Source organism: Sturnira hondurensis, unplaced genomic scaffold (genome assembly GCF_014824575.4).
Source record: "Sturnira hondurensis isolate 20B ecotype Veracruz unplaced genomic scaffold, ASM1482457v3 Scaffold0021143, whole genome shotgun sequence".
Classification (NCBI taxonomy): Eukaryota; Metazoa; Chordata; class Mammalia; order Chiroptera; family Phyllostomidae; genus Sturnira; species Sturnira hondurensis.
In genome coordinates this window covers 24,104,582-24,117,494 of record NW_028093774.1, presented here as the reverse complement: position 1 = coordinate 24,117,494, position 12,913 = coordinate 24,104,582, and the positions used below count along the sequence as shown (strand labels likewise).

Below are 12,913 nucleotides of genomic sequence, written 5' to 3'. Positions count from 1 at the left end.
GGCAGGACCCTCAGGCTCCACAGGGCAGGCTGTGAGCTGTGTCAGGGTTAGAGAGGGAAAGAGGCATTTCTGGGAGGGGCCTCAGAAGGCTTCTGTGCAAGTGTCCTTAGAGCCTCCAGGAGCCAGGTCAGGAGGAAAACCAGGGGAAGCCAGCAGTTGTAAGTCACGGCAGCTCTGGGCTTGAGGTTCTGCTGGGAGCGAGGAGAGAAGGGCCATGGTTCTCTGGACAAAGGAGATAGGGCAGAAGGGGAGAGGCAGAAGCAAGGGAGGGGAAAGGGAAGAGGGACCAAAGGACAGTAACTTTCGGCATGGGAGGAAACTCTTAGGGGTTGTAAAGGGAGGAGAAGAGAGGCTTCTTGCTGCAAACCTCCCCAAAAGGAGGTGCGGGGGGCCCCATCAGTGGAGGTGCTGAGAGCTGGGCAGGCGGGGGCCCCAGGAACACGTGTTGGAGGCAGCAGGCCTCTCCTGGCAGGGCGTCCAGGCGGGGTGACCTCATTCCTTCCCGTCTCAGTGACTGAGGCTTTATTATTCCAGTCTCTAGGTAGACATTACGCTATGCTGAGCCTAAAGGTTAGCTGCCTTTGCCTGGGACGCTCATGGTCCCCTGGCCAGAGGGGCCGCCCCCACTATGCCAGCTGCCTTTAGAGAGCCTCTGGTAGGAATAACTGGAACATAACTGGTCTCGGTTCCCCCCCCCCCCCACACACACACAGCTGGGCTCCTCTCCCAGGTTTAGGGGAAGGCAGAGGCAGGCAGAGGGAGCTAGTCACCCTGCCTCCTGCACTACGATCATCCTCACAGAGAATTTCCTGCTGCCTACCTGGTATTCCCTGCAGGGGCTGGCTTGAAAAATGAATGTGGCAGGTAAAACAGAGAAAGCTTAAAGACACCCAAATAGCATGCACTGGCAGAGACAAAAATCTGAGCTCTGCATTAAATACCTCCATGCCTGCTGCAAAGACCTCCCGAGCCTGGCTTCCAGGACAGACGAAGCCGATTGCCAGTGAGCCCAAGGCAGCCCATCTCTCCATCTTCCCTGGCTCCTCCCTGCATTAAACCCAGCGCGCTGAGGTCCTGCTGGCAGATCCACTAATTGCGCTCTCTTGGAATCTGTCCAGGGTGCCCGAGGGGCCTGCCCAAGACTGCAATCCACTTAACAAGGACTGGGTGTTCAGCAGGCTTTTTTTTTTCTTTTGTAGTGAAACTTCTTTTTCCCTAAATGTTAAGATCACTTGGGTGTAGGAAGAGGAGGGAATATGGTGGCTTGTTCATAGGGGAGGGGAGGGGATGGTCCCTTCCCTTCTAGAAAACTCAGCAAACCCCGAGGAAGAAACCCAAGACATTGGCGACTGTCTTGAATACTTTCCTTGATGAATACAGCTACAGAATGTGCTGGCAGGCCCAGAACCCCTGAGCTAGGATCCCTTTGGGACACGGAGCCCCTCTGTCCTCTTTCTGGCACTTGGTAGCGACACTGTTTGTCCCAGCGCCTGGTAGACGAAGTATCTGGATGCATGGAACTCCCAAGCTCAGTCTCATGCCCCCAGCAAGGAAGAGCTGCCAAGACCTTGAACGCAACGGCCTGGACCTCTTTCACTCAGGACCAGTTCTGGGGGGCAGGAGACATGGGATTCCTGTGGCTTTGTTTTTCTGATCAGAGATCTCAGCCTCCCCTCTGAAATAGACTCATCATTGGCTTTAAAAGTTTTACGTGTTAGCTGGAACCCCGAGTCCCATGGGGAGAAGATGGGGATAAGTAAACAAAGCAGTGGGTGAGCCGTGAGTACAGTCACACGTGCAGACGCTGCCGCTGCATGGTCACCACATGTATGCGGACCATTGGACATGGTCATTGCGGTATGTCCAGACCCCAGGAAGCTTTCATGGCTACTCTAGCTTTCCAAAAGAATCCCTTGGGGGGTCCTAATAAACACATGGTGTCCTGGGCCCACCCCGGCCCTCCTGACTTAAAACCTCTCTCTGGAGAAACTCGCCTCGAGCAGGTCTTGGACTTGCCGGTTTTAGAATCTCTCTCTGTGTCCATTCTAACTGCCTTCTCTCAATTCCTGCTGTACTTGATACCCAACCTCGATGGCCCATGGGAGCATCCTGTTTTTGGCTCTGTGTCGTGAGACAGCGAGCAGCTTGAGGCAAGGGGCTCCGTCTCTCCCTTTGGAAGCCCTCCCAGGGCCTGTCCTAGTTGTGGGCTGTGGTGCACACTCAGAGCACACTTTCCCATAGTCACATTCATTCGCATGTGCATGTTCATGCACGAAGAACAGCTTGTCTGGCAGGGAACACTAGGCCAGACAATTTAGACCCAATCTGTTTTTCTGAGGTGAGTTAAATCCAAACAATATGTCTTGAATGCCCATCTTGTACAAGGACATTCCTGGCTGTGGTAGAAGGTGAGGCAGAGTCATGTCATAAGAGGTACCCAGTGAACTTGCATCATTTAGGCTGGAGACTCAGGTTGGAGAGGAGAGCTTGGTTATGCTACGCCGAGTGGGTCTGGAGGCCTTTGGCTGGAGGAGCCATTACTACCTGGCTGTCCATCCAAGGGCCCTGGTACCTGACTAGGGGAGAGTCATGGGCGGAGGGTTTCTGCAGCATCCTGAGCTGTGTTCTCTGGGCGGGGGCGTCTGCCCGTGGCCCAGGTTCTCAGAGCCAGACCCCAGCCACACCCTGGAGGAGCGAGTGGTGCACTGGTACTTCGGCCAGCTGGACAGCAACAGCAGCAACGACATCAACAAGCGAGAGATGAAGCCCTTCAAGCGCTATGTGAAGAAGAAAGCAAAGCCCAAGAAATGTGCCCGGCGGTTCACTGACTACTGTGACCTGAACAAAGACAAGGTCATCTCGCTGCCTGAACTGAAGGGCTGCCTGGGTGTGAGCAAAGAAGGTGAGTGCTTGCCTTGGTGACTCTGACCTTCCGGTACTTGTCCCTCCTGGCAGGGGGACCAAGGGCGCCCCGGTAGGTGGGATCCCAGGGACTCATTTGTTTGGCTGTTTCCTGGGAATACGTTACATTTCATGCTAGATGCCTGTATACTGGAGAAATTAAAGTGTTTACATGCATTGTGATAAGTGCTATGAGAGTGTATTAGGATAGGCCAGAGGAAGACGCACACATGTAAGGACTCAGCACAGTGGAAATCTGTCTGCCTTGCCCACATCACAGCTCAGCCTGATTCCAGGTCATGGTGCGTGTGCATGTGAGTGTGTCATGGCGTGCAGGGAGGGGAAGGAGTGCAGGTTGCTCTGTGCGGCCATTCTGAGATCCAGGCGAAGAACGACTCTGCCATCCTTATCATGTGGCTTCCAAGGTCGCCGTGGGGGCCCCCTGCATCCCCAGTCAGCCTGCAGTAAAGCGTGGAGCTGTGCGTGTAGGGGGGAGAATCCATCCTTTCTTACCTCTCATGTTTCACTAGCCAGAACTCAGTCACTGATCCACACCCAGCAGTAAGGGAGGCTGGGAGCCCAGGAGGAGGAGGAGAGGATGGATTCTGGCCAACATCCAGTTGTCTCTGCCACAGGCAAACAAGTACTAGAGTACTGTAGGGACATATGTAAGGGCGCCTACGTCAGCATGGGGACAGATGGCCTTGGAGAATTTCTTGGAGTGACTGATGTGTAAATCAGGGGTCAGCAATTCCTGGCCATGAACCCAGTCTAATCCACGGCCTGTTTTTGTGTGGTCTGTGAGCAAAGATGACTTGTATTTTTGAAAGGACGTAATTTTTTCAAAAGATGAAGAAAAACCAGAGACAATACATGGCCCACAAAGCCTGAACTATTTGCTATCAAGTCCTTTACAGGTAAGTTTGCCAAGGCCAGTCTAAACCAGCACCTGAGCAAGGAGTAGGCACTGGCAAAGCAGACAGGTCAGAGGAGGGAGGTGAAAGGTGACGATGATGCAGTGAGGAGACAGAGTTTGAGGGGAACTGAAAGATGTGAGTGTGACTCAGGCACACTGAGGAGGCCGGAGAGGGGAGATGGCAGGAAGCAAGGTGAGCTTCGACTTTGTAAGGTTAGTGGGAAGCTGTTGAAGGGGCTCAGTCTGAGAAACTAGAGATCAGTTTTGCTTAAAAAAATTATCTGGGCTGTAGTGTGGGAAATTGAATGGAGGTAAGCAAGAGTATGGCACCCAGTAGGAGACTGTGGTGTCGTGAGGTCCAGCCCATGTCAGGAAGGGCATGCAGGGGTGCAGAGGAGTGGGGGGACTTGAGAGGGGCAGGACTTGGTGACTGGGTGGAGCTGGGGATGGAGGCTGTTTGGGCAACAGGATGGGGGGTCCCTTCACTGAGATGGGCAGCATGGAGGAAGAGCAGAGCGGGCATGGGGTGGGGGGTAATGTGTATGGTGCGGACATGTCAGGTGGGATGCACTCCAAGGATGAGTGGGTCTGTAGAGCTTGCAGAGGGGCTGGGCTGAAGATGCTGGTTTGGGTGGTGCTGACTCACTCGAAATGGAAGCTTTGGGAGAGCTGAGGTTGCCTAGGAGGAGACCTCAGGGCTTTCCCTAGTTCTGATCCTTGGTGGACAGTATGAGCCGAGGGGACAGCATGGGCAGTGGCTGGGTTGCCACAGGTACCCAGTCCCGGGAACTGCCCCCCATCTCTGGGTTTCAGCCCTGGTTCTGGGGTGAGTGGCCTCATCACCCTGGGCACTCCCATTCGATGAAGAAGCTGCTCTGTGTCTCCACAGTACTTTGAGTCTCTAAGACACAGTGAAGGGTCATGGTTGAGACCCTGCCTCTGCAGCAGACTAGCTTCTTCACCATCCGTGCACTACACAACCACACGGGCTTCAGTTTCTTTATCTGTAGAATGGGAATAACCATAGCATCTACCCCATAGGGCCGTTGTGCCAATTCAGTGAGACCATGAGTGGTGGCATTTACCATAGTGATTGAGACATTGGAAAAGCTCAACAGAATTTCAATATTTCTCTTCTTCATAAGATTATTGCCTCTGTCAGCAGCTCTTATCACACTGCATTGCCCTTGACGTCTCTGTTTCCCCCTTGAAGTCACAGACTGTGTCTTCAGATCCCCACCCTCTAGCCCAGTGCTCGGCACCTAGCAGCCGCCCACTTGAACCTTGTCAGATGGGGGCATGAATGGGTGAGGGGTTGCCCCTTGAGACATGGCGCTTCAACACACTGGGAGTCTGCACTCATTGCACAGAGCACAGGCAGAGGCTGATGTTGGGGAGAGACCACCTGGTGTGATTATAGACCTCAGGCTCCCCAGCAGCACTTCTGGGCCGAGCAAGGGTGGACTTCCGCGGTCTGGAGTGACTCTGCCCTTGGTCCCCTGCCCATGCTGGTGGTTCTGGTTCCCCAGCACACAGGCTTAGGGAGGCACAGTGCAGTGACCTCAGGTCTACGGAGCTCAGGGAGGCCTCCTACTTGGCACCGAAGCCTCCCTGGGCACCACGTACCTGCCAATCCCTGCTGATGCCCAGGGCCTGAAGGCCTCCAGTTTTGCCTCTTACTATTTCTGCAATCTTTGGCAAGTGATCCAAACTCTGAGCTCAGTTTCCTCATGCACAAAATGGGGATGATGTTATCTACTTCATACATTTGGTGAGATTTAACAAGATGGTGCATGTGAAAAACTTAGCCCAGCATCTGGTTCGTGGTGAATGTACACAAGCAAATTGGTAGCAATGGAGGAACACACCCAGGGGCTGGAAGCAGCTTCCCTCATTCTCTCTGCTCTGGGGAACTGCACAAAGCCACTTGGGTAGATGGTTGGACGGAAAGGAGCCCATGTCTTGGTCATCTGGTGTCATGTGGTGCCCTCTGGTGGGCAGAGAGGGGCTTGCATGCCAGATGGGGAGGTGGAGTGGGTGGGGGAAGGAGGGACGCAATGTTGAGGGTGAATATAGCTTTGGGTCTGCAGGACTGAATTTCTTAGAAGTGACTCCTGAATACGTGTATTTTTAGCAACCAGACTCCTCACTGAGAGCTGAATTCTCTGTAGCAGAAAAAAGGCCAGACATTCTGAGAGCCGGGCCTCTTTCTTAACTGGTCCTTTATCGGGATTACTGTCACCATCCCGTGAGACAGGCAGGGTGGAGACTGGTTTCTCCGTTTTTGAAAAATGGCGCCTTCCCCCTTGGATTGCCCGAGGACACCTCCTGCTCTGGGGTCAGGCCTGTTTTCCCCGCTGCCCTCCTTGGTGGCTGGGGCACAATTCTGGAAGCAGAGAGCCACCTCCAAGTTTGCTTCACCACATAAAAGCTGTGCCAACTCCAAGCCTCATTTCGTCACCCTAGTATGGGGATAATTGGGTTCTTTTATATAAGTATCATGTACACTTGCTGCTAGGAGTTCATTCCCCGACTTAGGGGAAGGGGTTAGCGCAGCGAGCCCTCACAAGGGAGAGCTGGTCACTGCTGGCTGCTCGTGTTCTTCCCAAGTCTCGGCGTGGAGGGCGGGGCTGCGCAAGACTCCTGTTTACAGGTGTATGTAGGTCACTCCGCTCACCACTGGAAGAGGCAGCTGCCACGAGAGCAGATGAGACGGCTCTGCCACCTCCCACCTGCCCGTCTCGCCCTTTGTTTTGCTTGTCTGTAAAACTGACGTTCCCATGTCTGCCCCACGCCCCAGCCCACCCCGTGTTCTCTCCCTCCTCAGGTCTTCAGGAAGGTTAGCATAACTGGAGGCACAGGACCTGTGGGTTCACGACCCAGGGGTGGGTGTGAATTGCATACCACTCCACCCTCCACAAAGCCCTTTGTCCACCTGCATGAAATCAGTCGCTCCTCAAGGCAATCCTGTGAGAGAGGCAGATCAGGAGCAGCAGGGCTGGGGCCCTAAATTCATCTGTAGACTGACCCAGAGGGTGATGGGCGTGTACAGAGTCACCTGGACCCCAGGGGTCACAGGAGCTAGTCCAGCTTCTGCTGTGCCTGCCTCCTAGCTCCCCACTCCTCCTGTAGGAGACCTGGGCCCCACAGAAGTCTCCCTGTGGGTCAGGATGGGTGTTAGCAGAACACACCTTGAACCCCAGTTAAGTCACTCAACTGCTCTGAGCCTGGGTTTCCAGAGTTGTCAAGTAAAGGGGCTAGGCCAGATGGGCACCAAGACTCTTTCCCCCTCTGACGTTCTGCGACTTGGAGAACCAGGACCCAAGAAGAGTATGCAAATGTCCACCAACACCCAAGCTCTTCTCAGCTCATAGTGGAGTGAATTCCGAACAGGTACCCCAGTGGGGTCCTAGCCTTATGGAAAGAAGACTTGGTTCAATGGTGTTGGCTGGCAATGGGTTCACTCGGGCAGAGCTGGGCCACCAGCACCCACAGGACAGGAAGCACAATGGTGCCACCTCTGGCTCTTTCCCAAGTCCATTCATTCCAGGGCTCAGAGGTGACAGGGACCTAGGTATAGAAGAAGCTTGACCAATTCTCAGGGTCAAGGCCACTTGAGTGTCATATATTCCTATTTGTTGCAAGTGGTAGTCTTGGCAGCTTCCCCCAAGGAAAACGAACCGGCACAAACCCATTCAGTAAGTTGCCTTCTTTCTGGGGTCTGCTGTATGGACCCCTCATGCAGCTTTGGTTGCTGCAGCGGGAATGGAGAGACTGGCCGAGTAACCTAGCCTCCCATTTTATTATTAGTTGTTGTTGTTGTTGTTGAAGATGCAAGAGGAAGGTTGGGTAGTGCTGTGAGAATCCCACCATCCCCACCTGTAAACAAGCACCTGTCACTTCTGCCAGCCCCAGGTGGGAAGGCTGGCATCCAGGAGAAGTGTGGTTTATACGGAGGGCACAAGCCCAGGGTCCTTACTGGGCAAAGCCTACTTCTCTGGAATGACAAATGTGTGCCCATTGCCATGGTGATGCCTCCCGGTGGCAAAGGATGGGCTGGTAAAACATGGGCTTATTTGTAAGTCTAGGGGCCGTGTCCCGCCCAACCCCACATGGAGCAGCAGGTGGAAGAGGCTGCTCTTCTCGGGAAACTGATCAATGTGGCTGGAGTTCTCATATACCCAACTCTAATTTCTTCTTGTTCATAACTCCCCTTCTCAGCAGGACGCCTCGTCTAAGGAGCAGAGGATTGAAGGGCAGCTGGAGAGGCCAGGGAGGCAGGACGGGTCACTGACACCTGACCCTCGACACTGCCACGGCCCAGCCACAGCCCCGCCACATCCCACGTAACATGAGTGGTGCCCACCGTGTTTGCACTTTTAATAACTCCTTTGTGTGTGTTCTCTTTTCCGTTTCATTTGTAAACACCAATATCTAATACCACAGTGGAAAAGGAAAGGGAAGAAAGACTGTTTATTCTCTCTTATTGTAAGATTTTGGATCTGCTACTGACAACTTTTAGGTTGGGAGGTGGGTGTTGTGGGACTGAGAAGAAAGAGATTTATATACTGTGTATAAATATATATGTAAATTGTATAGTTCATTTGTACAGGTGTTGGCATTGCTGTTCGTTTGTTCCCCCTCTCTCCCTGCTCTGGGTTTTTGGAGCTCTGGACACATGGCCCAGGTGTAGGCTCAACGCCCAGCCCACCTGCATGTGGTGGTGTGGAAACGGCCCCCCGTCTGCATGTGGGTGGGGGCCCTGGGGTTATACTGCAGGCTCCCTCAGTCCTTTCCAGTGAGAAAGGAGAAGGGGGGTGCAGAGGGGAGTGCACCATGCCCTAACTGTCAAGATTGGTGAGCCACTTCGTGGCTGGCCCTTTCAGGGGGGGATTGGGTTGGGGGAGGGATGGGAGCTGCCTCTGCAGGGGGGTGACATTTAGCTCAGACACAAATTCTCCCTGTTTTCCAGACCCCCAGGTGGCCGGAGATCCGTAGGTAGGCCAGGATCCTAGTGACCCACGGTACAGGTGTCTTTGGAGCATTTGCATTAGGTCAGTGGAAATCTTTTCACCCACATTTAGCACCTACTCTGTGTAAAACATGAGGGGGAGGCAAAGAGGAAAAAGGCAGGGGGTGTTTAATATTTAAGCAGCAGAAGGAAGAGGACAGAAAGTGCCATTGGGGAGTGCGGCACCCACCCAAAGGACGTCTCCTGCCCTGCAGACCCACAGCCTAGGCCTCTGAGACCTACCCGGCCCCCCTGCAAGGCCGCTGGTCAGACTGGGTTTTTACCTCCACTTCCCACCCCACACAGTGGTCAGCACAAGCCTGAGGGAGGAGTGGGGTCCATCACCTTGTTGGTAACTGAATGGTTTTCTTTTTTAACCCAATACTGAGGTTCTTTCTGTTTCTTCAAATGCTTTTAAGGGCTCCCAGGCATGAGGCCAATCCCAGGGCCTCCTGGAAGTGCAGGAACAGCCACCCAGCTGGGGCAAGTGCAGGCCTAGCTGTCCCCAGACTTTTTACCAGGGTGCCTTTGGGGCAGACGTGCAGCTTCCTTTGCCCGGGTGACTGATGCACATTCAGACAGAGAGCAAGTGTCACTTAGCACCACTTCCCATGAGCAGCCATGGCAGCAGCGAGGGAGGGCGGGTGCCCCAGGACTGGTGCCCTGGTTGGATTGCTCTTGGGAATCTGGCTCCTCCTCGTATCCCAGCCCAGCATTCCCATAAGTGCACCCACCTTGCAGGCTGTGTACCCCACCTTGGTTTGGAATGCTTTGGCCTCGTAAGCCGGCCTCCCCCAAGGCCTTGGGGGAGGGCCCCTCAGGGGGAACATGGCCTTTTGGGGATATGGTCTGAAGGTTCTGGCTGTCCAGGCAAAAGTCCTAGAGCTTGCCTCGGGCATGACTGGAGGCCCCAGTCCCAACACGGGAAGGGGAAAAGGGAGCCCCACCCATCAGCCTGGCCCAGAGGACTCGGTGTGCTGGAGCTGGATGGACCGTCCAGGAGACCCGTCCCCTGCTCTGGCCTAGAGGAAACCTGTCAACACAGAGAAGGCTCCCCCTGTAGAAGCCAGAGTCTCCCCCAGGCTCCTTCTTTCTCACCTGTGTGTAGGCTGTGTTCGTGGTTTCCTTTGTGAGGGGGGAGGGACACTATTAGTAGCTTGTTTTATGAGAAATAAAAGTGAGTAAACCTTGGTGGCTGTTGCCTCTTTCTTCGGGTGGCTTCCTCTGATCGCTTCACCTCCTAGAAGGTCTGGATGTTTTCCCGGGCCCGGCTGCCCTCCACTCCGATCCTAGGAAGTCCTGGCTGCTGGTGGCGCTGCGCTTTGCTGTGAGGACATGGACTGGCCCTCCTGCCCTTGCCTGCCATGTCTGTGTCCTCTGTGTAATTCTCCCTCTTACCCCACCCACACAGCTGTTCCCTCCAAACCATCCTGCAATGTAGGGGGTGTCACTGGCAGCACTTTGGGGGTGGCACTGGGGGAAGCCCATTCCGTGGCCTCAGGCTGGTGGGAGTGGGCACATTGGCCACAGTGATGCTCTACATAGGGAACAGACCCCCAGTGTGATTCACGCCAGCTGTGCCCTATTGTTGTAGGGATATATTTAGACCAAGGCAGCTGGTCTGGATCTCAGAGCTGGAGGACTTCAGGTGAGGCCTGGCAGCAAAGACGAAGCTCCCGATTCTCTCCAGGGCTCCTGGCAGCTTCTCCTCCTGCCCCTCTCTCTGCTCCCAGCTTTCCCAGGAATGGTTCTTGCCACGTTCTGAGAACCTCCCTGTTTCTTTTGCTGCACTCTGCACGCTCGTCATTTGCTAGTGAGCAGGTGGTATTTCCCCTGGAAAAAGTCTCTCCCCATCCTTCCTTTAGCTATGCTTTCTTGGGAAAGGGTCTAAGCCTTTGAATGTGATCACATGGGTCCCTCCCTCCTCCGGTGGGACACTGTGTTGGCTATGTCACAGGCCCTGTCATATTTATCACTCGCCACGGCCCAGAGAGACAGGCTCCCCGTTCACACAAGTGGATTCAGACGCTGGAGTTTCATGACTTGCTGGTTGCACCCAGCTGCTAAAGGCGGACTTTTCTGAGTCCAGGCCCAGAGCTCTGCCCACTCCCCCAGCTGCCTCCTTTGAGGGGCTAGAGCATCAGCCTTCTTACCTGCCCAGCCCTGACCCCAGGTGCTTGCCTTTAGCTGTGAGTGCATTTTTCCCCCCTCTGAGCAGTTTAGTCTTCTTAAGAGCCATTGATTTGCAGAGGACTGTCGTCAACTTTAGGGATTTGGGGAAAAGAAATAAGGGAGGCATTTGCCTATGCGGGATCCTCCTGGGAGACTTGGGGATGACTTGGCCTCCTGCAGAGAGACCAGCCTGGTGTGGGAAGGGGGCGGGTCTGAGCTCACACTTGACTGTGGGCCATTTAGCTTTCCACTGCTTTCTCAAAAAACAAAACACAACCAAACAAACAAAACCTGGTTTCTCCGCAGCAAGACCACGAGCCAAGGAAAAGTAAAAGGCCCGTCCTGTTTCTTCCTTCGCCAAGAGGCTCCAGCACCAAGTGCAGCCTCTGTGGGGAGGGGGAAACGTGGCATTGTCAGCTGGGGAGTCAGAAGGTCACTGCGGCTGGGCTGGCCATCTTGGCAGGGCCCCTCAGGTGCTGGTACCACCCTGGTTCCCTAGGGGATCGGGGTGGGCTGGGAAGCTGGCAGCACCAGCTCCCTTGTAGAAAAAACCCAGAGAGAGCCAGGCTGGTCATCTGGTCATTTCTTCCCAAGTTCCTGAATGACCCACCAGGCCACAAGTGTGCCCATGGAGGAAGCCAGTTTTCCCAGGCACCCTGACCCTCCACTCTGTGGTATTATTCGGCTTTTCCCCTGAGTGTAGGTGAGGACAAGCAAAACATTCCCTTTTGCATGTAGTGCCACCAAATCAAGCCCTTAATTCTAGGGCTTGGGTCACTGCACCCCTTCGTGCGACTCATGAATTGATACATGAGGGGTTGTGACCTTGGTTATATGCCTGCCTACTAAAAGCCTGTGTAACCCAGGTATCTCTTGTGATGTCTCATCAGCTCTAGGCAAGCACCCTGACACTAGCCAGCACCTCATCAGCACAGCCACAGACCTCCCGTCTGCACCCTCCTCCTTCCTTTAACCCGGTGAAGCTTACTTTGCTTGCAGTCTTCCTAGCCAGAGCCTTGACTGCAGCTAATGGTCCATGGTCCTGCGGGTGGCACCCTGACCCGGACAACCCCAATCACTCACACGCGATGGTGAAAGGGCACTGGATACTTGCATGTGGTCTCCCCACAAGATGATGGGCACATTGAGAAAGGACTCGTGAGAACCTGTCAGGAGAGACCAGCGTACACTGCAGTAACATACACTTCCCAGCCTCAGTGGCTTCAATCACTCCTGCAGCATAGCCATCACATCCGCAGGGGGCGCTGTTTTTCACCGTCCTCACTCAGGACTCCAAGCTGAGGGAGGCTCCATCCTCCAGTGATTGTGGAGGCAAAAAGGGGAAAAAAAAAGCCAATGTGGTAATTGCACCCTGGTTCTTAATCACTGTGCAGCTTCCCAGATTAGGGCTGGTGTGTCCACTGTGCGGTCGGTGCCCAAATGCTGGGACCCAGGTCAGATCCTAGGGAAGGGACATCCCACTGCACAAGCCCTTTCTGTGGAAAGTCCACTCAAAGGTCACTGCCTTTGGTTGTGTACCTGTGAGATGGTCCATGCCTTGCTCCCTGCTGGGGTGTCTACTCACCTGTGGGCAACTCACACTCCTTGTTCTACTTAATGGTGAGGTGCTGGCTGATTCTCAACGACTCCGATCTCGGCTCTGTGTCTCTCCCAGTTCTCTCCTCCCCAGCTTCACTAGGTAGAGGAGGCTGATCAGTAAGTCTGTGGCCACAGAGGTCCATTGGGAAGTGAGAGGTCAGGCCCGCACCCATTCTCTGGGAACCTCCTGCTTTTTCAGGTTCAAGCAGGAGGAGAGGAAGCCATCCAGGGATTCTTGCCTCTCTCTCCTCTCCACCCCCACCCTTCTCTGTAGATAGAGACTTGGGGGGGGGGGGCTGGTTGCAGAGCTATTT

The 12,913-nt window shown here is 54.3% G+C and overlaps 1 protein-coding gene across 3 annotated transcripts in view; it reads left to right on the top strand.

Moving 5' to 3' along the window:
- SMOC1 (SPARC related modular calcium binding 1) overlaps nt 1-10,019 on the top strand; it is a 133,666-nt gene extending 123,647 nt beyond the window's left edge. For 2 of the 3 annotated variants that reach the window (XM_037031554.1, XM_037031552.1), the window contains exons 11-12: nt 2,658-2,902; nt 8,039-10,019. In XM_037031554.1, the coding sequence (XP_036887449.1) occupies nt 2,658-2,902; nt 8,039-8,055 (262 nt within the window). In that variant the 3' untranslated portion in view covers nt 8,056-10,019. The remainder of the gene's footprint in view (nt 1-2,657; nt 2,903-8,038) is intronic. The other variant, XM_037031553.1, reaches the window with a different exon arrangement.
- The last annotated feature ends 2,894 nt before the right edge of the window (nt 10,020-12,913 follow it).